Source organism: Phacochoerus africanus, chromosome 1 (assembly GCF_016906955.1).
Source record: "Phacochoerus africanus isolate WHEZ1 chromosome 1, ROS_Pafr_v1, whole genome shotgun sequence".
In the NCBI taxonomy this organism is placed as follows: Eukaryota; Metazoa; Chordata; class Mammalia; order Artiodactyla; family Suidae; genus Phacochoerus; species Phacochoerus africanus.
The window spans coordinates 218,716,785-218,737,866 of NC_062544.1; the positions used below are offsets into that span (position 1 = coordinate 218,716,785).

A 21,082-nucleotide genomic window follows, 5' to 3' on the forward strand; every position below is an offset into this window, starting at 1 on the left:
TGTCTTTGTCTGGTTTTGGTATTGGGGTGATGGTGGCCTCATAGAATGAGTTGGGGAGTGTCCCTTCCTCTGCAATCTTTTGAAATCATTTCAGAAGGAGAGGTGTGAGCTCTTCTCTAAATGTTTGATAGCATTCGCCTGTGAAGCCACCTGGTCCTGGGCTTTTGTTTGTTGCAAGTGTTTTAATCACAGTTTCAATCTCAGTTCTTGTGATGGGTCCATTCATCTTTTCTATTTTGTCTTTGTTTCGTCTTGGAGGATTGAACTTTTCTAAGAACTTGTCCGTTTCTTCTCGGTTTTCCATTTTACTGGCGTATGGTTGCGTTGAGTAGTCTCTTAGGATCCTTTGTATTTCTGTGATGTCCGTTGTTACGTCTCCTTTTTCATTTCTGATGTTATTGATTTGAGTCCTCTCTCTTTTTTGCTTGAGAAGGCTGGCTAGGGGTGTATCAATTTTGTTGATCTTTTCAAAGAACCAGCTTTTTGTTTCATTGATCTTTTCTATAATTTTCCTTGTTTCTATTTCACTGATTTCTGCCCTGATCTTTATGGTTGCTTTCCTTTTGCTGCCTTTAGGTCTTGTCTGTTCTTCTCTGTCTAGCTGCGTTAGATGTAAAATTAGCTTCTGTACTTGAGCCTTTGCTCATTTCCTGAGGTGGGCTTGTATTGCTCTAAACTTTCCTCCTAGAACGGCTTTTGGTGCATCCCATAGGTTTCGGAGTGTCATATCTTCGTTGTCCTTTGCTGCTAGGTATTGTCTAATTTCCTCTTTGATTTCTTCAGTGATCCATTGGTTGTTGAGTAGCATGTTGTTGAGTCTCCACGTGTTTGTGTTTTTTTTTTGCAGGTTTTGTCTTGTTGTTGATTTCCAGTCATCTAGCGTTGTGGTGGGAAAAGATGCTCGATACGATTTCAATTTTCTTGAAGTTACCGAGGTTGGATTTGTAGCCCAGGATGTGATCCATCTTAGAGCATGTTCCATGTGCACATGGGAAGACTGTGTCTTCTGTTGCTTTTGGATGGAATGTCCTATCAATGTCTATGAAGTCCATCTGGTTTAATGCATCCTTCAGGGCCCGTGTCTCCTGATTGATCTTCTGTCTGGTTGATCTGTCCATTGCTGCCAGTGGGGTGTTAAAGTCCGCCACTATGACTGTGTTCTTGTCGATTTGTCCTAAAAGGTTGTTAGCAGTTGCCTTATCTATTGTGGTGAACCTGTGTTGGGTGTGCAGATATTTAAAATTGTTCTCTCTTCTTCTTGGAGTGATCCTTTGCTCATTATGCAATGACCTTCTTTGTCCCTGAAAATATTCTTCATTCTAACGTCTATTTTGTCTGCTATGAGTCTGGCTACTCCAGCTTTCTTTCGATCCCCGTTGGCATGACATAGTTTCTTCCACGCTCTCACTTTCAATGTGTATGTGTCCCTAGAAGTGAAGTGGGTCTCTTGAAGGCAGCATATATATGGGTGTTGTTTTTGGATCCATTCAGCCAGTCTGTGTCTCTTGGCTGGGGCGTTTAGTGCATTCACACTTAAGGTAGTTCTTGATATGTATGTTCTTCTTGCCATTTTATTAATTGCTTTGGCTTTGTTTCTGTTGCTCTTTTTTCTTTCCTTCTTCTCTTGTTCTTTTCTCCCTAGAGAAGTTTCCTTTAGTGTTTGTTGTAAGTCTGGTTTAGTGTTGCTGAGTTCTCTCAGGTTTTGCTTATCTGTGAAGGTTTTGCTTTCTCCTTCAAATCTGCATGAGAGCCTTGCTGGGTAGAGCAACCTTGGTTGGAGGTTTTTTTCCTTTCATCATGTTAGGTATATCATGCCACTCCCTTCTGGCCTGCAGAGTTTCCGCTGAAAAATCTGCTGATAACCCTATTGGGGTTCCCTTGTGTGTTATTTGTTTCCGTTCCCTAGCTGCTTTCGAGATTTTCTCTTTGTCTTTAATTTTGGCCAGTTTGATTAGTATGTGTCTCGGGGTGTTCCTCCTTGGGTTTCTTTTATATGGTACTCGTTGTGCATCCTGGATTTGAGGGAGTGGTTCCTTTCCCATGTTAGGGAATTTTTTGGCTATTATCGCTTGGAATAGTTTTTCTGTCCCCTTCTCTCTCTCTTCTCCTTCTGGCACCCCTGACATGTGGATGTTGGTGCGTTAACCGTTGTCCCAGAGTTCTCTGAGACGCTCTTCATTTGTTTGCAATCTTTTTTTTCTTTTCTGTTCCGCATTCGTAATTTCTTCTAATGTGTCCTCCACCTCGCTTATTCGTTCTTTGGCCTCCTGTATTCTGCTGTTGGCTGCTTCTAGTGACTGTTTTGTTTCAGTGAGTGTATTTTGCATGTCTTCTTGTTTAAGGTTTATATCTTGTATCTCTTTGCTCAGTGTTTCCTGTCAGTTATCCATCTGTGCCTCCAGTTTATTTGCAATGTCTTGCATCCTCTTCAGCATCAACAGTCTAAAGTCTTTTTCCTGGCGGCTGAGAATCTCCTCATCGCTTAGCTGATTTTCTGGGGTGTTCCCTTTCTCCGTCATCTGAGTTATAGTACTCTGTCTTTTCATTTTGATAGGTTTTTGGTGTGGTGACCTTGTTCCGGATAATAGAGTTGTAGCCTCTCTTCCTCGTGGTGTCTGCCCGCCTTGTGGCTGAAGTGGGTATGGGGGCTTCAGCTGTAGGGTTCCCGTTGGGAGGGGCTGATGCCTGCCCACTGGTAGGTGGAGCTGATTCTAATGCCCCTGGTGGGTGTGGCATAGCCTCTGGAAGGGATTAGAGGTGGGTGTGTGCCTGAGGGGTCTTTAGGCAGCCTGTTTACTGAGGGGTGGGGCTGTGATCCCACCTGGATTGTTGTTTGCCCTGGGGCTTCTCAGCACTGACCTACTGAAGGGTGGGCCCAGGTTTTCCCAAAAACCTGTGTGCCCCTTTTAAGGATTTGGTGTCCATTCCACCCGGTCCCATGGAGCTCCTGTGCACAAGCCCCACTGCCCTCGATGCCAGATGCTCCAGGGGCTCTTTCTCCCAGTGCCAGATCCCCATTTGTGAGAGTGTGATGTGGGACTCAGAACTCTCACTCCTGTAGGTGAGTCCTTGTGATCCAGTTAGTTTCTAGTGTGTGGGGCTTTCCTCCCATGAGGAATGGAGTTGTTTATATCTCGAAATCACCCCTCCTACCTCTTGCTGTGTCCTCCTCTTTGTCTTCTGGAGTAGGATATCTTTTTTAAGGTTTCTGGTCCATTTGGGTGAAGACTGCTCAGCCTTTGGTTGTGAATTTTGTTGTTCTTAGCAGAGACGTTTAGCTGCAATCCTTCTATTCCACCACCTTAATCCTGTCTGAGTTCAATGTCAATGAGTTAACTATACTAGCAAGTAAAGTGTCTTTTGAGCTCCTACAGATTCGAGAAGGATGATCCTAGAACCCAGGTTCTTGTTCATGGCAGTCGAAGAATGAACTCCAAGAACACAGAGGGAGCAAGGAAGCAAAGTCTTTATTAAAGAAAAGCAAATAGCTCGGAACCAAGATTTGGGATCAAAGCTTGTTATGGGCTATATCCACTCACCGTGGTGGCAATCTCCTGGATTTCTGGAGTGGCAGGTCTGGGTTCAATTAAGCCTCCGGCCAACATTTTGGCTGATTGCTTCTTCTCTGGGGAAGAGGCTGGTGCTGAGAGGGTCAGGTAAGAGTGGAGACTCTGGTTTTAAGAGAGGGTGGTGTTCAAAAGCTCCGCCTATAGAATGTTTTCCACAAAGAGCAAAGAGCACTGGGGAAAGGAGTACACCTTGGAGTTAAGTCTCCTTGCTTCCTTGACACCACACACTGAGAAGACCTAGGAGGAATGAAGGGTGGGGAGGAAGGGAGTGGGTGTGTAGGAGAAGGCCTGCCAGAACAACTGTCAAACTTCCCCACGTTCTCTTTGTAAGGGTTCCTTCCTGTTGCATTTGAAGTTTGAAATCGAAACCACAACCAGAGAGTGTCCCCATGTTTAAAACCTCTAAGAACTATTTTATTCTTCGGAAGGACTGTTTATTCAGAATGCCAAGGCTGATTGTTGAAAATTGACTTGAGTGTCTAAGGAAGGTGCGAGGATCTGTCTGGAGAACCTTGGCCGGGTAGTTGTATTTCACTTTTATTTGCAGTAGAACTATTTAAAATACAGAAAAAACACAAACAATAAAACAACAAACACCTGTATTCCTATCAGCCGGAATGACTACTTGCAACATTTCATCATATTTGCTTCCCACCTTTTTTTTTTGGTAATTGTTTTGAAGAAAGAAACTATGAGAGGTTCCCCACTCCTGCCACCCTGAATCGTGCCCTCCACCCAGGTAAACTTTGTTGTGAGTTTGGTATCCTTCTCCCCCACTTTTATACTTTTTTTTCATGTCTTTAAAAAATCTGCCTAAACTTTATGCTAAACATATATTCTATATTATGCTTTTGTTTCTACTCAATATGTTTTCGAATCATTCCATGTTGATGCACGGAGATCAATCTAGTTCCCTTCCTTTAACTGTTACCCTATGACAGATCTGTTTATGTACCTATATCTGTCTGTCTATCTACTTGTATCTGTCTGTCTGTCTTACTCTTTTATCTGTCTACCTGCCTATCATTTATTCCATCAGACTGCTCTATGCTATTCCATACTTTACCTACCTATTCTCCTATTGATGAAGAGTTTTGTTTTTTTCTACTTTTTTACCCTTCTAGACAAGATGACACTTTTTTCCCTCCTTTGTACACAGTGTGAGAGCCTTTGTAGGCAAATTATCTAGAAGAGAAATTGTGGTTTTGCGTGAATATTTATTTTTATCGCTGTATTCAATTTTGGGGATATGCAACATCGTATGCATGATAAAAAGGCTCCAAAGGATTTCTAATATAAGAAATGCTTCACTCACTCCATTCCTCAGCCACCCTTCTACTCTCCTGAGACAACTACTGTCCCCAGGTTCTGTTATCTTTCAGAGATGTGCTTTACACATACGAGTATATTATGAACTACACAGATACATACAGATACATGAATATATACTTTTGTTTTATAAATGGTACAAATGCTACCCTCCTACATAAACTGTTAAATACTTTGTTACCCCTACCAATATATTTTGGAGATTGTTTTACATTGGTACACGGAATGGTGTTTCTCTCTCTCTTTCTTTCTTTCTTTTTTCTTTTTTTTTGTTTTGGTCTTTTTAGGCCATGCCCAGGACATATGGAGGTTCCCAGGCTAGGGTTCAAATCAGGGCTGTAGGGAGTGGCCTACACCACAGCCATAGCACCTCGGTGTCCGAGCCATGTCTGCAAACTATACCACAGCTCATGGTAATGGCGGATCCTTCACCCACTGAGCGAGACCAGGGATCAAACATGCGTCTTCACGGATGCTGGTCAGGTTCCTTTGTGCTGAGCCACCATGGGAACTCCCTGCTTCATTGGTTGTAGTGTTTGGCAAATACTTGACAAATTCTTGGAGATCAGTAGGTGTCTTGCTGGATAATCTAAGGGATGCTGAGCAGATGGCTGTCCTTGGAATGCTTCATCTATGTGTAAGGCGAACAGCAAATGCGGATGACATGATGGGTGTTCAAGAAGATACAAGTCAGGAGGAGTTCCTGCTGTGGCACAGTGGAAACGAATCTGACTAGGAACAATGAGGTTCAACCCCTGGCCTTGCGCAGTGGGTTAAGGATCTGGTGTTGCCATGAGCTGTGGTGTAGGTCACAGACAAGGCTCAGATCTGTGGCTGCGGGGTAGGCTGGAAGCTGTAGCTCCGATTGGACCCCTGCCTGGGAACCTCCATATGCTGCAGGTGTGGCCCTAAAAAACAAACAAACAAACAAACAAAAATCAAAAAGAGGCCAGAAGTCATGTTAAAACGATGGCTCTGTCTTCGGATATCCTTGACACCTGCCCATGATCTTCCCAAGTCAGATCCTCTCCCATCTAGGACTCCAAACTTTCTCAAGGCCACAGCCCATTTCCACCTCTCTGTTTCCCAGCTAGTCCAGGTGCTCCGCATCTAGTCTTCCCAGTGGTCAGGCATGGGGTAAGCCGCAGAGCTTCTGTTCTCTTGCTAGACTTTGTGCCCTCTCAGGTATTCTCCCTCGATTCTCAATAATTCGTTGTAGAAGCAAAAACTGCTCCAAAGCCAATGTGGCTTTTGTCCTACCCTACATATATCTCCCGGCTCTTCTCAGGGTGGATGGATGCCTCTGACTGACAGGGGAAGAGTCGCATAGAAGGGAAGGGCAGAAACGAAAAGCACCACCGTTAATATCTCCATGTTATTGAATGAATTAAACAGAGGTAATGAAATAGAGATCTTTTTGCAGGTATTGTTTCTCTTTTTTGGGGGCCACACCCATGGTATGTGGATGATGCCAGGCCAGGGATTGAACCTTGGCACAGGTGTAACCGGAACCACTGCAGTGACACCAGCAGAGTCATGCAAGGGAACTCCCCGTTTTGTCTACTTTCGTAGGCCGTGCTGGTTTCAAAAGTCTTTATCAGATGTTTGATCCTCTTGCAAAGCTTTGGCTTTTTGCACTTGAACGTGGAGTTTTACTCCATTAATAACATGATTTTCCTGTTGCAGGGCGTGGGAATTCTCCTGAAGGACACTGAATCCAAGCCATACCTCTGAGAAAGTCAATCTCCTTGTCAAAATGCACAGTGCTCTTTATCACATAGCCAAGCTGTGCAAGATGTTCTCTCAGCTCACTTGAGGCTAGGGTTCAGGGAATTTTCTGGGGGTATTCATTCCCCTTCAGTCCCATTGAGCTCCTGCGCACGAACCCCACAAGCCTTCAATGCCAGGTGCTCCAGGGGCTCTTTCTCCAGTGCCAGATCCTCACACGTGAGAGTTTGTGGGCTCAGAACTCTCACTCCTGTAGGTGAGTCTCTGTGAACCAGTTAGTTTCCAGTGTGTGGGGCTTCCCACCTGGAGGTATGGGGTTGTTTATATCTCGAAATCACCCGTCCTACCTCTTGCTGTGGCCTCCTCTTTGTCTTCTGGAGCAGGATATCTTTTTTAAGGTTTCTGGTCCCTTTGGGTGAAGATTGCTCAGCCTTTAGTTGTGAATTTTGCTGTTTTTAGGAGAGAAGTGGAGCTCCAGTCCTATTCGCCATCTTAATCCCAAATCGACAGATATCTAAATAAGATCTGCATTATAGGAGGATTTTTCAAAAGCTTTGTCTTAAACTTCTTTTAGCTATTTTTGTCTAACTGTTCAAAACACATCCAGGATATACGAACTAAATATTTGTTAGTTATTAAAGTAGACTAGCTTGTGACTGATTTGTTTCCTTGCATAATTTAAATTCTATGACAATGTTGAAATTATCTTATTAGTGAATATCAAGACCTTCTGTGCTCTTCGCAGCGGGTGTGTCCGTTTGCACTGGTGAGGAGACACCTCTGTTTCCTAAATCTGTTGACCTGGGACAGAAAATGTTCCTCCCACCTCAACCATGCCAACTTTAGTTTAATTCCAGGCCTAGGTGATGGAGGATGGCTCACTGACCTTTGTTTCTGTTCACATATCTTAGGTATTTAATGAACGCTGCCGAATTCACTTCAAGCCTCCAAAGAACGAATAAAAAGATACTGTTTTTAGAAAAGGACCGGGTCATCTCATGAGAGCCAAGCATGACAGACATCAACACGGTGGTCTTCCTAGGAAGATTTCTGAGCCAAACGTCCAAGACCTTTTATTGATTTCAGCCCCACCTAGCCAAGAGCTCCAAGTATAAACGATTCTGATAATTATGGAGAAATCAACTGCTATTTTATACTGATTCTGTACAAAAAAAAAGATGTTTTGTAACTATTAAAATAATTTTCTGACTCAGTGTACATAATTGCCTTATTGTTTTCCACGTTGAGACAGTAATTTCTTGTAAGAGAATTTGAAAGCAATTTCAGTATCTGATTTGATTTCTCTTGTACCTTTCCGAGGTTTACAACTTTATTGGCATGGATGTAGACCTTTTTGGTCATTGATGGTTTTATCTCTTTACTTGTCTCACTAGGTTTCCTGCTTTTCAGGTAAAGGGCAGTAGTATGGGCTGGATCCTGTTGAAAGAAACTCTTTCATAGCACCTTAACTTATCTTGTTTTCGTATGCAAAAGCTAATGTTGGGTGGAATTTTTTTCCTGGGTAATGTTTCTGTGGCCCACAGAAAGGAAAGCCGTAAAACAAATGCAACAAAAAGGAGAAACAGGGGGGCTTGGTGATGGAATTCTAATGAGTCAGTGAAAACCTGGTGTAATTGCAGGACTTGGTCTTGAGAGAAAGCACTTTCTAGTACAAGATGGTTGTATTTGTTTTCTATTGCTGCTTAACACATGTAGCAGCTTCACATCCCCTCTGTTTAGGATCTTATGGTTCTGTCGGTCAGATGGCTAGGAGGGCTTGACTGAGTTCTCTGCTTGGGGTCTCACAGGCTGCAATCAAGTTGTCGGCCAGACTGGGCTCCTGTCTGGAGTCCCCAGGGGAAGAACCTTCTTCCAGGCTCATTCAGTTGTTGGCAGAATTCACATCATGCCACTTGTAGCACCAAAGTCCCCATTTCCTTACCGGCTGCCATGGACTACTTTAAGCTCCTTCTGAAAGCCACCTGCATTTCTTGACACCATGGCTCCCTCCCTTTTCAAGCTAGCAGTGGTGACTTGAATCCTTATTCTTGGAAGCTGGCTTCCTTCTCTGCTACAGACCAGACAAACTCTGCTTTGGAAGGATTTGTGTGTCTATATTAGTTGTACCGTAATCTTCCTTTGGATGAACTCAAAGTCAGCTGATTCCCACTTGCATTATACCTGCAAATCCCTTTTGCCAGGTAAGGTGGCATCACAGGTGTGCTGTCTCATGTTCGGTCTGAGGGACTAGAGTGGGACACCTTGGAGCGCCCTTCTAGGATGCTGCCTACCATGATTGAAACACACGCCACCTTGCTCTGGCACAGGTAGATGGACCCAGCGGGGTTGTAGGTAGGCCTGTGTGTTCAGTATGTTGACCCTCATCAGGTTATGTATGCACTTGGAAGTGAGCATCAAAGGTATAAAGTGCTCACTGTTCTTTCAACAAAGCTTTTGAGCATTTAGTGTGGGTCAGATACGATTGTTGTTGGGGATAGCGAAGAAGAAGACCTACTTTTATGGAGAGTATAATACGGTTTTCTCAGGAAGAAAAAAGTTCCTAGGACCAGCAGTAAAAAATTCTGTAGCAAATAGACATTAATCCATGGTGCGTGACATTCGATGTCTGATAGTTATTGGGTGGATGAGAGAATCAAAAGGATATATTCCAGAATAGAAATGAAACGCAACAAAGATGCTCAGGAGGGAATTCAGAAGCAGAGGAAAGGATTGCTAACCGCCTTTTCAGAATTTCAGGCCTCCTAAAATGCTATCTGGCTAGTGCAATTACATTAGCGGGTTTTTCTGAATCATTCCAATGTACTGATTTGCGCAAAAAAATGTGCAAGTATGCCATTATGGAGTGGCTTATAGTTTGAAAGAATCTTAGTATGTTTAGTTTGTGATGAATGGCCTTTAAAGCCTCCAGTGTGAAGTCAAGAATGTTGCATTGCTCTTGAAAGTTGATTTGCCTGCTGAAAGGGCCTTGCATGTAATTGCTGCTTGAGGACAACTTGCTGATTTTGTTGCATGAAGGGTAGGTAGACTTTAGCCAAAAAGAGGACCAAGAGCAGGGGCAAAAGTTCAGAGACGAATTTGGCCCTTCCTTGACAGAAGGCTGATAGTCTACTTGCAAATTCTTTTAACACGTATTTGAGTACCTTCCAAGTCCTAGGCACTATTGGCCGCTGCTAATAATACAGAAGTGCATACAGATTAAAAAAAAATACCTGCTTTCCAAGTGCAGGTTCAGTCTCTGGCCCAGGAACTTCTGTATGCTGCAGGCATGGCCAAAATAAAAACGCAGAAGAAGTCTGGAGTATGCTAAGAGATGATAAAGTTCCATATGACAAACCAAAGTGTAGCAAGTCCGGAATGGGGAGTGGAGAGTGGGTTGCAAATGACTGTTTGGCGAAGAGAAAATGAGAATGCCTTTGGTCTTTGAAAAGCCAATTTAACTAGAGCATGACATATAGCAAGTAAGTACAGTAGTGAGAAGGAAGGTTTCTCATAGGTCAGTTTCTTGTTCAAGTTGTGCTCCAAAGATAGTAGTTTGGGAAACAGTGATAATGTACCCAGTGCTACTGCAGTAAACTCTGCTTCTATGCCACATTACCAATTTAGAACTGTACACGGATCACGCACAAGGGGGGAGGTTATTCAAATATCTAGTCTCATTGCAAATCGAGGAAAATGAATGTTCTGCCTATAGTCAGATGATCTAATGAAATGCATTAGGGATTAACTTAGGTTACTCAGGATTTCTGTGTGTCCTTAGCCTTGGAGCTAAATTGAGATTGTTTTTGAAAAACAAAACTTTTTGTTTGTTTGTTTTGGGGTATACCCACAGCGCATAGAAGTTCCCAGGCCAAGGACTGAAGCTGTGCCACAGCAGTGACAATGCCACATCCTTGATCACGAGGCCACCACAGAACTCCCCAAAATATACTTACTTAGTTGAGCGTGAACACAGAAGAATATAGAAAATGGTCAAGAAATGATCACTCCTAGTCAGTGTTTCCAGAAGAAGCCTAACTGAACTCACGGCGTTGTGTCGGGGAGGAAAGCCCAGATGTGAATAAAAGGCTTAAGCAAAGTGAGCTCCTGTTTCTGAACACAGTGGCCCGCTGAGGGCACCCCTGTGAAAGGGGAGAGGACTTGACCTCAGTGAATGTGTGCGGGGTCTCCTGGGGCATGAAGAAGGGACAGCAACTCCACTGGCATTTAGAGATCATTGCTGTCGGTCTATTGAATGACTTTTCCACTGCAGTTTTAGAAACGAGCAAGCAAAACGTGTCTCCTGCTTAAACTTCCTCACTAGTGTCTCACTACCTTGGAGGTCAGTACCAGTTCCTCAAGATGCCTTGTGAAGTCCTTGGCGCTCTGGCTCCTGCTTACTTCTTGCCTCCCTCCTCTCTACTCTGTTCCCCAGCGACAGGGAGTGACTTGCTTTCCCTTGTTATTCAAGAGAATGAACTGGTTTGTAGGAAACGCACAGTAACGTATTTGTTGGGAATGGGGCCACAGTATAGATTGCTTTCAAATGTCCAGGAGAAAAGTGTTTCTAGGGCACCTTATCTGTAAGTTTGGGGTTGTTTTAAAATTTAAATATATTGTATAAAATCCTTAACTTGGTTTAATTTTGAAAAATGTTATTTCATTTTTCGGGTTTGTAGGGCTGCCCCTCTTCCTAGGCTAGGGGTCCAGTCGGAGCTACAGCTGCCGGCCTACACCACAGCCAGAGCAACACAGGATCCAAGCCTCGTCTGCAACCTATGCCACAGCTGGTGTCCTTGCCAGATCCTCAACCCACTAAACAAGGCCAGAGATTGAACTCGCATCCTCATGGACACTAGCCGGGTTTTGTACCACTGAGCCACAGTGGGAACTCCTTGATTCAATTTTAAAATGTGTAGGTGGAGATGTAACACTGGCGTCTCGGTAGCCCCAGGGCACTTAAGACCTAGGACCTGGCCTGCCCAGAGGGGCGTGCTGGGAGTGCTGGTGGTTTTATCCTTTAGCCGCTTTTGTTAGGCTTGGCTAGTCTTTCCAAGATTTCCACCTGACCTCAGTTTGTATGGAATTTCTACTCTCAAGCAATAACATTGATTTGAAGAAAGGACAAATTCCTGTGATACAGCAGAGATGAGAACTAGTTGAAAGGATGAGTTTTTTTGAAAAGGAACCTTTTTTTCCCATTGTGGTTGATCAGAGGATGCCGAATATGGTTCCCTGTGCTATACAGTAGGACCTTGTGGGTTATCCATTCTACATATAATAGTCTGCCTCTGCTAATCCCAAACTCCCAATGCATCCCACCCCTCACCCCCCAGCAACCCCACGCCTGTGCTCTATGTCTGTGTGTCTGTTTCTGTTTCACAGATAGGTTCCTTTGTGTCATATTTTAGATTCCATATACAAGTGATAGCATATGGTATTTGTCCTTCTCTTTCTCACTTGCTTTACTTCGTATGATCATCTCTAGGTCCAAAAAAGGAACACTTCTTTATATTGATAGTTGCATTTATTCGCAGGGATCATTACTCAAGAGCCAGTGGGTAGAATCAGCTGCTTCCAGATCATGCTGCTAAAAGGCCTTCAGCTCATCATCCTTGGTTTTGTCAACCTGGTAGCCACTAAGTTTCAAAGGCTCATTTTGGTGAGGAAGACTTTTAAATACTTTTATGTGAACGTAGCTATTACCACCTACATGAACCTGAAAGGTAAAAAAAGAAAAAGGAGGTTCAGTCACATGTGTCTATGTCAAGTGAAAGATCTACAGACCCAGAAAGACTTTGGTGCGATATGCTGGTTTGGAATAGCAGTCCTAGAGCATCCTTCCTAGACCCTTGGTTTCCCTAAACCTATCCCTGCATTTTCCGAGAGAAAGGACAGGCTGAGGATATGGCCAGAGGCATAGGTCCTAGGTTCATTTTATTTTATCTCTGTCTTTCTCTCTCTCTCTATCTTTTTTTTTTTCGCTTTTTAGGGCCGCTGTTGTGGCATTTGGAAATTCCCAGACTAGGGGTAGAATCGGATCTACAGCTGCCAGCCTACACCGCAGCAATGCAGTATCTGAGCTGCGTCTGCAACCTACACCACAGCTCATGGCAATGCCAGATCCTTAACCCACTGATCAAGGCCATGGATCAAACCTGAGTCCTCATGGATCCTAGTCAGGTTGGTTAACCACTGAGCCACAATGGGAACTCCCAGTGAGTCTCTTTTCTGACTCCCAAATTGGGATACTTGATTTGCCACATGGTATGAGAAGGGAGAAGAAGGTCAGAATTACCCCAGAATATTGGGACGTGTGGTTCCCATATCTTTGTTAGAACCTGCTTTCTCAATGCCCTCTGGTAAGATTTGTCAGGGCCCAAGAGTGGTCAGTCTGGTTACCTTCTAAAGGAAAGGGATCTTGCTGGGAGACTGTGGCTTTAAAGATCGAAATGGTCATTTGGGCATGAAATCATGGTAAGAATTTTTTTTTTTCCTTTTTATGGCTGCAGCTGCATCCGATTGAAGTTCCTAGGTGTTTTTTTTGTTTTGTTTTGTTTTTTGTCTTTTTTCTTGTGGGGAGGGTTGTTGGTGTGCCAGGCTTAACTCTAAAAGATGTTCCCAGTTGAGAGGTAGAAGTGGAGCTGCAGCTGCCAGCCTACACTCGGCCACAGGAATGTGGGATCCAAGCCATTTCCAGGACCTACACACAGCTCACAGCAACACCTTGATCCTTGACCAACCGAGTGAGGCCAGGGACCAAACCCACGTCTTCATGGATACTGGTCGGGCTCTGTACCACTGAGCCACAATGGGAACTCCTGGAAGTTCCTAGTTTAGGGGTCAAGATTGGAGCTGCAGCTGCTGGCCTACACCACAGCCACAGCAATACCGGATCTGAGCCGCATCTGTGGCCAATGCAGCAGCTTGTGGAAATGCCAGATCCTTAACCCACTGAGTGAGGCTAGGGATCAAATCTGCATCCTCATGGTGACAGCCTTGGATCCTTAACCCTGAGAACACAATGAGAACTCCCATGGTAAGAATTTCCCCTGTTATTCTTGGTTCCGACAATAAAATAATATTTAACACCCACCGTGTTACCAGTTGAATCTAGTTGAGTTGCAAAAATAATATATTTTAATTATATTAATCAAAATGCTTATTTAAAGGGAAAACGTGGTTTCAATAGTGTTCCTAGCAAATGATTCAAGTCCTTCCTCAAATCCATTTAATTTAGACACATAGGTTCCCAAAGCTTTGAGACAGAACAAGCGTCAGGATGGCATCTGGTCCAGCCCCACATCTTTAGGATCCCACCTCACAGATGAAGCAGCCATAGCTATGCTCTGAATTCTGGAAACTATGAAATTTTTTTCTATACTTTTTCTGGAAATTAAGAATCCGCTTTACTGTATAGCAGAGATTGGCACAACACTGCAAATCGACTGTTTTAAAAAGAATCAATATAAGAACACTTTCTAAATTCAGAAGAAGAAGACGGTACCTGTGAAATAGACCTCAGCATTTGCCAAATTTGAGAGTTTCCCACTTGGGAAGTACCATGCTGGGTAGGCATCTTGACGTAGGACAAGGAGAAGAAAGAGATTATCACGTGGGCATGACAGAGAACATCCTATCAAGTGAGGGATCCAGAATCATTTGGAGCCAAAGAGATGTTGAACACTAACCTTGATGTAGTAATTTATTCCAGCAACCACTTGAGATTTGTACTCAACAGCTTCAAATTTTTCATAAGTTTTATTTGTTTTTCCTTCAAGCTGTGGTTTAACCTTAAGAAAAGACAAGAGGAAACAAATGACCAAAGCTATATTGAATTCAATGTATGTGATTTACAAAGCTGTTAAATACGTGCTTATAAAAAGTTAATTATGGAGTTCCTGTTGTGGCTCAGTGGTTATTGAATCTGACTAGGAACCAAGAGGTTGCAGATTCGATCTCTGGCCTCACTCAGTGGCTTAAGGATCGGGTGTGGCCATGAGCTGTGGTGTAGCTCACAGACATGGCTCGGATCCTGAGTTGCTGTGGCTGTGGCATAGGCTGGCAGCTACAGCTCTGATTAGACCCCTACCTGGGAACCTCCATATGCCGTGCATGGGTGTGGCCCTAGACAAAACAGAAAGACACACACACACACACACACACACACACACACACACACACACACACGCACACAAGTTCATTCTATCTTTGGTTAATAAAAATGAGAGACCAGTCATTGCTACTTCATTATAGGAGTTCCCCTTACATCTCAGCAGGTCAAGAACCCAACTAGTATCCGTGAGGATTAGGGTTCAATCCCTGGCCTCACTCACTGGGTTAAGGATCTGGTGTGGCAGCAAGCTATGGCGTGAGTCGAAGATGTGGTTCCGATCTAGCATTGCTGTGGCTGTGGCGTAGGCTGGTAGCTGCAACTCCGGTTCGACCCCTAACCTGTGAACTCCCATATGCTGCAGGTGTGGCCCTAAAGAGAAAAATACTACTACTACTACTCACATAAACATTTTTGGTTTGGAAATCATTTCAGACTCAAAGTTGCCAAAACGCGTGTAGCACATCTCAAGATCATGTACTCACATCTGAAAGTCCCTTTGCCACGTTGTGTAACATTTTTTTCTAGGATTCAGGGATTAGGATGTGGACCTCTTTAAAGGAGGTCATCATTCTGTCTTCCATAGAGGGGTAGACGTTTAGGTGCCAGCATTCCTGAACCAAGCAGGAGAGGAGAAGGCAGCAAGGGAGTCTCACGTTCAGTATGCAAACATCCACTGACTCCACCAGGTTTCCGTGGGGGTCCTCCATTCCTGCTCTGAGCTGGGCTTGATATGCCCGTACCCACTATGGTTTCTCTGACTCCATTTCTGCTAAGAGGAAAGCTCTAATCTTCTGCTCTGGAGGAGGTCTCGTATTAGTTAGTCTTCCAGGGAGGGAGGATGCTAGTGAGAGGGAAGGATCTGGGGGGCAATCCCTTTAATCTGCTCCTTAAAGGGATCTTCCATCGATCCTCCTGGTTCTCATCTCCCTCAAGTTCCTGGTGGTGTTGGTGCTGGAGCCATTTTGGAATTCTGCACCATGAATCTGCTGGCTTCAGGCTCAGACCTTCCCGTGTGGCCTAGACTCTGTCTAGACGCCTCACCCGTTTTCTACTGTCTATCTGCTTTCCATTTTCCAAAGTTTTGTCAGTGTCGCTGAGATGTTTGCCTCTCCCCCATTGTCTCTATATTTCCAGGTTTGTTCTCCCTTCTCCTCCAATCCTTTCCTGTCACTTGGAGGGACTGGGAGCCCATGTGTGTGTTCACATACCTTGCTTATGGGGCAGTTGGCTCACTGCTCGTGACGGAAGCACTGCGTGGGCACATACAGCTTCTGCCAGGCTTCTGGTGTGTCTAGGGTTCTCCCAAGGCTACCTAGTCCTTCCCATCAGTGGTCAAATGATGGGAATCCTTTTCTCTTGGTGCCTCAGTCTGGGTACCAGAACTGTTTTCAAAGACCTAGGCATTTGCAAACTCTTTGGGTTCTCAGACCATTTTTGAAGGGCAAGCACTTCACGGGCCACTACCCATTTCTTCCGTAACCCTCAGAACAGATGGGGAGACGGTGGTGGCTTTCTTGAGCTGGAAAGTGAGGTTCCAAAGTAGAGAAAGGAAGAAGGTAAATAGTGAAGGAAGGAAGGAAGGAAGGAAGGAAGGAAGGAAGGAAGGAAGGAAGGGGGAAATAGGAAGAATTAGGGTACAGGAGAAAGAGGAGGAAAGTGGATGAGCAGGCAGAGAGATGAGCAAAGGGGAGAGGTCACTGTCTTCTTGCTTCCCCCTCCGAACCCTTTGGAACCAACACTGGGTAACAGTCAAGTCAGGAGCTGAGTTGGAAAGGGTTCATCTCTACACTAAACCCCAAATTCTCTATTTATGCCTCATTTTGCAGATGAGGAACCTGAAGCTGTAAGGGGAGCATAGGTGCTTGAGGCTGAAAATTACTAGTTAGAGTTAAAGTTTTACATCCCTTGCCTGGCAAGTACCTGATTTGTCTTTTCCTTCTTCTTTTCTTTTTTCTTTTCTTTTCTTTTTTCTCCTTCCTTCTTTCCTTCCTTCCTTCCTTCCTTCCTTCCTTCCTTCCTTCCTTCCTTTCGTTCTTTCTCTCTTCCCCTCCCTCCCTTCTTCTTCTCTTTAACCATGTGTCAGAAGTTTTTATTTCTGTCTGTCCCAGAAACACACCCAAATCCGTAACCTTTTCATGTATCTATGTAGTCCCCAAATTCAGGATTTTCTGTGTGAGAGTTAACTTCACATGTCCTGATTGGTTTCCATAAGTGCACTGGCACCTGTCAGACTGTGAGCCCCGATTTCAGCGTCATTGTATTTATAACCCGTAGCCCTATGCCCCCTTCCCAGTAAGACAGATTTGTATGGCTCGAGTACAGTGGATCCTCTGAACCTGGGAGGATGAGATTTGAGGTGAGGAGCAGGCAAAGGGGCAGAGTGGGAAGGAGCTGGTGAGTGAGACGTTAAGTTCCCGAAATCAGTGTGGTGTTGAAAGGCCCTGCAGGAGGGGTACTAGGAGGCTGAGGGCCATCTGGGAATGGTGGTTCAGAGTCTGGTGGTCAATGGACCTTGAGCTGAACATAGTTAGCATTCCCCTTCCTCAGCCCCCCACGTCTGGTGGTGGTTGAGGGGCTGGAGGGAACCATGTAGGTTTGTCACTCGGGCCCCAACCAGGGGAAGGATGCACCAGGGAGGAGCCCCTGGTAAAATGCCCTTCCCCCAGAGCTGTTGAAGCATGTCTTGTTGCTGCAGAGCATACTTCTTGGTGAGGTGTTCGTTCTCTGGTATCTGAGGGTTTGAGCCACGCTGCCCCCGAGGTGTAGGCTTTTGCCCTATCTGCCATCATGGTGCAAAAACATCATTCTGGCTTGTGCATAATCTAGGAAAAATGCGTAGACAGATGATGGTGGAAGCATGGGGAGGTCATGTTTTGGGACGTTTTGGAGGGTGAGAGTGTGGGCAGCAGCATGAAAGTAGAGTAGGGTTGGGGAGAGGTGGCTTGTGGACATTTGCCATCTGACTGTATGTTTGGGAGGCAGAAGGATGGAACAAGGCACCCAGTATGCAAGAAATGATGGCACCTGGCATTAGAGAGGAGGACAAAGTCTTAGACTGGAGGGAGGAATGGGATCAGCAGGGGACAAGTAAATCAGGGCATTCTGGCACCACGTGGCTGCAATCTCCTAAGAGAAGGACCTGAGATGCCCTCTGGTCTTGCCAAGGGCATGGGAGGGAGTGAGAAACTGAGGGGAGAGAAAGTTCAGCTCCACCTGTGTGGGGTGTCTAGAAAAGGACCAACAGAACGTGGTTGCAAGGATCTTCTGGCAGCCCCAGGGTGCTGCTGCAGTTGTCACTGGCATGAATCCATCGACTTGTAATGGGTGAGTTTTGTGTGCTTCTGCATCTTCCCTGAACCTGAAGCAGAAGCTGAGGAGGACGTGGTGGCCGCGGAGTGAGCTCTAGTCAAGGACTGGAAGGGCTGAGCTCACAGGGTCATGGAAATCATGGGTGGAGGAGAATATGAAACCACCCATCATGGAATCCACGCTGGATGAGAGCTGAGTGGGTCTGGGCATGCTCTGATGAAGGTGGGAGGGTGAGTGCCTGAAGGATTCTGGTGTGGCTGAAGGGCAGGTTCTCTGGACACGGGGCAACGGGAAAGGTGACTGATGAGGAGACTGCCGTCAGGGAGGAGAACACAAATTTGTGGGTGCGTAAGAGCCAGGAGAGGCTAAGCTCCGGGGTGTGTCCATAATGGTATGCAAATGAGGCGTTTGTCTGGTGTGTCCTGGCAGGCCAAAATCAGGATCTGTGTATATGCCAGGAATAGTATTCAGCACTCAGGTTTAACTTAGGGGTGTGTGTGTGTGTGTGTGTGTGTGTAATGTGTGTATGCATCCGTGCATGTGTAATAACAGTCCTTATTTCTAAAATTAAAAAAAACTATTAGAAAAAACATGGAGTTCCCATTGTGTCTCAGTGGGTTAAGAATCCAACCGGTATCCATGAGGATTCAGGTTTGATCCCTAGCCTTGCTCATTGGGTTGAAGATCTGGTGTTGGCGTGAGCTGTGGTGTAGGTCACAGACAGGGCTCGGATCCTGTGTTGCTGTGGCTGTGGTGTAGCCTGGCAGCTGTAGCTCTGATTTGCCCCCTAGCCTGGGACCCTCCATATGTCTGGAGTACAGCCTTAAAAAGAAAAAAAAAAAAAAAAAAGTCGACGGGATGTCTTCCCTCCCTGCCCCAGGGTGATGAATCACATGAGAGGTCAGTGGAGGAAAGGCTTTCAAAATTGCAAAGCACAGAAACCAAAGGGCAACAATTTACACACCTAAACTAAGCAATGTATATTTATTGTCTTTTCATCCAGTAAGCACTACCATAAATATGTATTATAGGGGTGATGGCTGGTCAGAGAGCACAGAAAAAATGTATCAGCTTGCCAAACCCACGGAGTTCTATTTTCACCAGAACCAATTGTGGAATCACCATCGACTACGCCACTTCTCTTCTCTCCTAGTTTAATCATCTTCCAAATACTGAAAGACGAAAACATTGTCCATTGAGCCAAATGAGTAGGATGTGTGTAAGTGGATCACCTTTTATGATAATGTTCAACCCAGGAAACAAATTTTCCCTGCAGTGCTTTTGAAGTCTAGCTGGTCAATTGTTAGCCACCTCAGATTTTAATTACATGTTGGCTCCATTTGGTGAGCACAGAAAAACTTCACCAGAAACTGAATTAGTGATCCTCAAATTGGAACTTCTAAGACCTTTAGAGGTGGTCCAATAGAAATAAATGCTTCTTTGGAAAACGGGGAAACGGAGGCTCAGAGAAGGGATGTGAGCGGCTCAAGATCACTCTCACAGTTAGGATTATGAGAGGTTTCATCTGAGAAACGTTTTGATTGTAAGGAGACCTGAGCAAAACCACCCATTTCCCCATGATCTGGTTTCCATGTTCACCCACACACTGAAGAGGGCACCAACCTAGGAACCAAGATTTTGCATCAAAGCTTGTCATGGGCTGTATCCACTCACCGTGGTGGCAATCTCCTGGATTTCTGGAGTGGCAGGTCTGGCTTCAGTTAAGCCTCCAGGCATCATTTTGTCTGATTCCATCTTCTCTGGGCAGGAGGCAGGTGCTGAAGTGGTCAGGCTAGAGTGGAGACTCTGGTTTTAAGAGAGGGTGGTGTTCAAAAGCTCCGCCTATAGAATGTTTTCCACAAAGAGCAAAGAGCACTGGGAAGAGGAGTATGCCTTGGAGTAAGTCTTCTTGCTTCCTTGACACAACACACTGAGAAGACCTAGGAGGAATGAAGGGTGGGGAGGAAGGGAGTGGGTGTGTAGGAGAAGGCCTGCCAGAACAAGCATCAAACTTCCCCACGTTCTCTTTGTAATGATTCCTTCCTGTTGCATTTGAAGTTTGAAATCCGAAACCACAACCAGAGAGTGTCCCCATGTTTAAAACCTCTAAGAAATTTGTTATTCTTTGAAAGGACTATCTGTTCAGAATGCCAAGGCTGATTGTTGAAAATTGACTTGAGTGTCTAAGGAAGGTGCGAGGATCTGTCTGGAGAACCTTGGTCGGGAAGTTGTATTTCACTTTTATTTGCAGTAGAACTATTTAAAATACAGAAAAAACACAAACAATAAAACAACAAACACCTGTATTCCTATCAGCCGGAATGACTACTTGCAACATTTCGTCATATTTGCTTCCCACCTTTTTTTTTTTGGTAATTGTTTTGAAGAAAGAAACTATGAGAGGTTCCCCACTCCTGCCACCCTGAATCGTGCCCTCCACCCAGGTAAACTTTGTTGTGAGTTTGGTATCCTTCTCCCCCACTTTTATACTTTAAGTTCATGTTTTTTTTAAAAAAAACTGCGTAAATTTTATCTAAACATATATTCTATAGTATGCTTTATTTCCTACACAATATGTTTTCGAATCATTCCATGTTGATGCACGGAGATCAATCTAGTTCGCTTCCTTTAACTGTTACCCTATGACAGATCTGTTTATGTACCTATATCTGTCTGTCTCTCTGTCTGTCTGTCTATCTACCTACCCGTCTATCGTTTATTTTGACTGCTCTATGCTATTCCATACTTTACCTACCTATTCCCCTATTGATGAAGAGTTTTGTTTTTTTCTATTTTTTTACCCTTCTAGACAAGATGACACTTTTTTCCCTCCTTTTGTACACGTGTGAGAGCCTTTGTAGGCAAATTATCTAGAAGAGAAATTGTGGTTTTGCGTGAATATTTATTTTTATCGCTGTATTCAATTTTGGGGATATGCAACGCGTATGCATGATAAAAAGGCTCCAAAGGATTTCTAATATAAGAAATGCTTCACTCACTCCATTCCTCAGCCACCCTTCTACTCTCCTGAGAC

At 44.6% G+C, this 21,082-nt stretch overlaps 1 protein-coding gene across 1 annotated transcript; it reads right to left on the minus strand.

Annotated features, from left to right (window-relative positions):
* Positions 1-12,131: 12,131 nt before the first annotated feature.
* LOC125133024 (cystatin-A1) lies at positions 12,132-19,973 on the minus strand. The gene is made up of 3 exons (XM_047790994.1): positions 19,723-19,973; positions 14,315-14,416; positions 12,132-12,342 (listed from the first exon to the last, which is right to left on the minus strand). The coding sequence occupies exons 1-3, from the start codon at positions 19,801-19,803 to the stop codon at positions 12,214-12,216; spliced, it is 312 nt and encodes a 103-aa protein (XP_047646950.1). The 5' UTR covers positions 19,804-19,973; the 3' UTR covers positions 12,132-12,213.
* Between the last annotated feature and the right edge of the window lie 1,109 nt (positions 19,974-21,082).

Bases quoted from the DNA above. Each gene is read 5' to 3' on its own strand.
- LOC125133024 (XM_047790994.1), bottom strand. From the start codon at position 19,803: ATGGAATCAGACAAAATGATGCCTGGAGGCTTAACTGAAGCCAGACCT. The intron at 14,417-19,722 runs GTGAGTGGATAC...TCTTTTCTTAAG, and splicing joins TCCAGGAGATTGCCACCACG to GTTAAACCACAGCTTGAAGG. The intron at 12,343-14,314 runs GTTAGTGTTCAA...TTTACCTTTCAG, and splicing joins GAATAAATTACTACATCAAG to GTTCATGTAGGTGGTAATAG.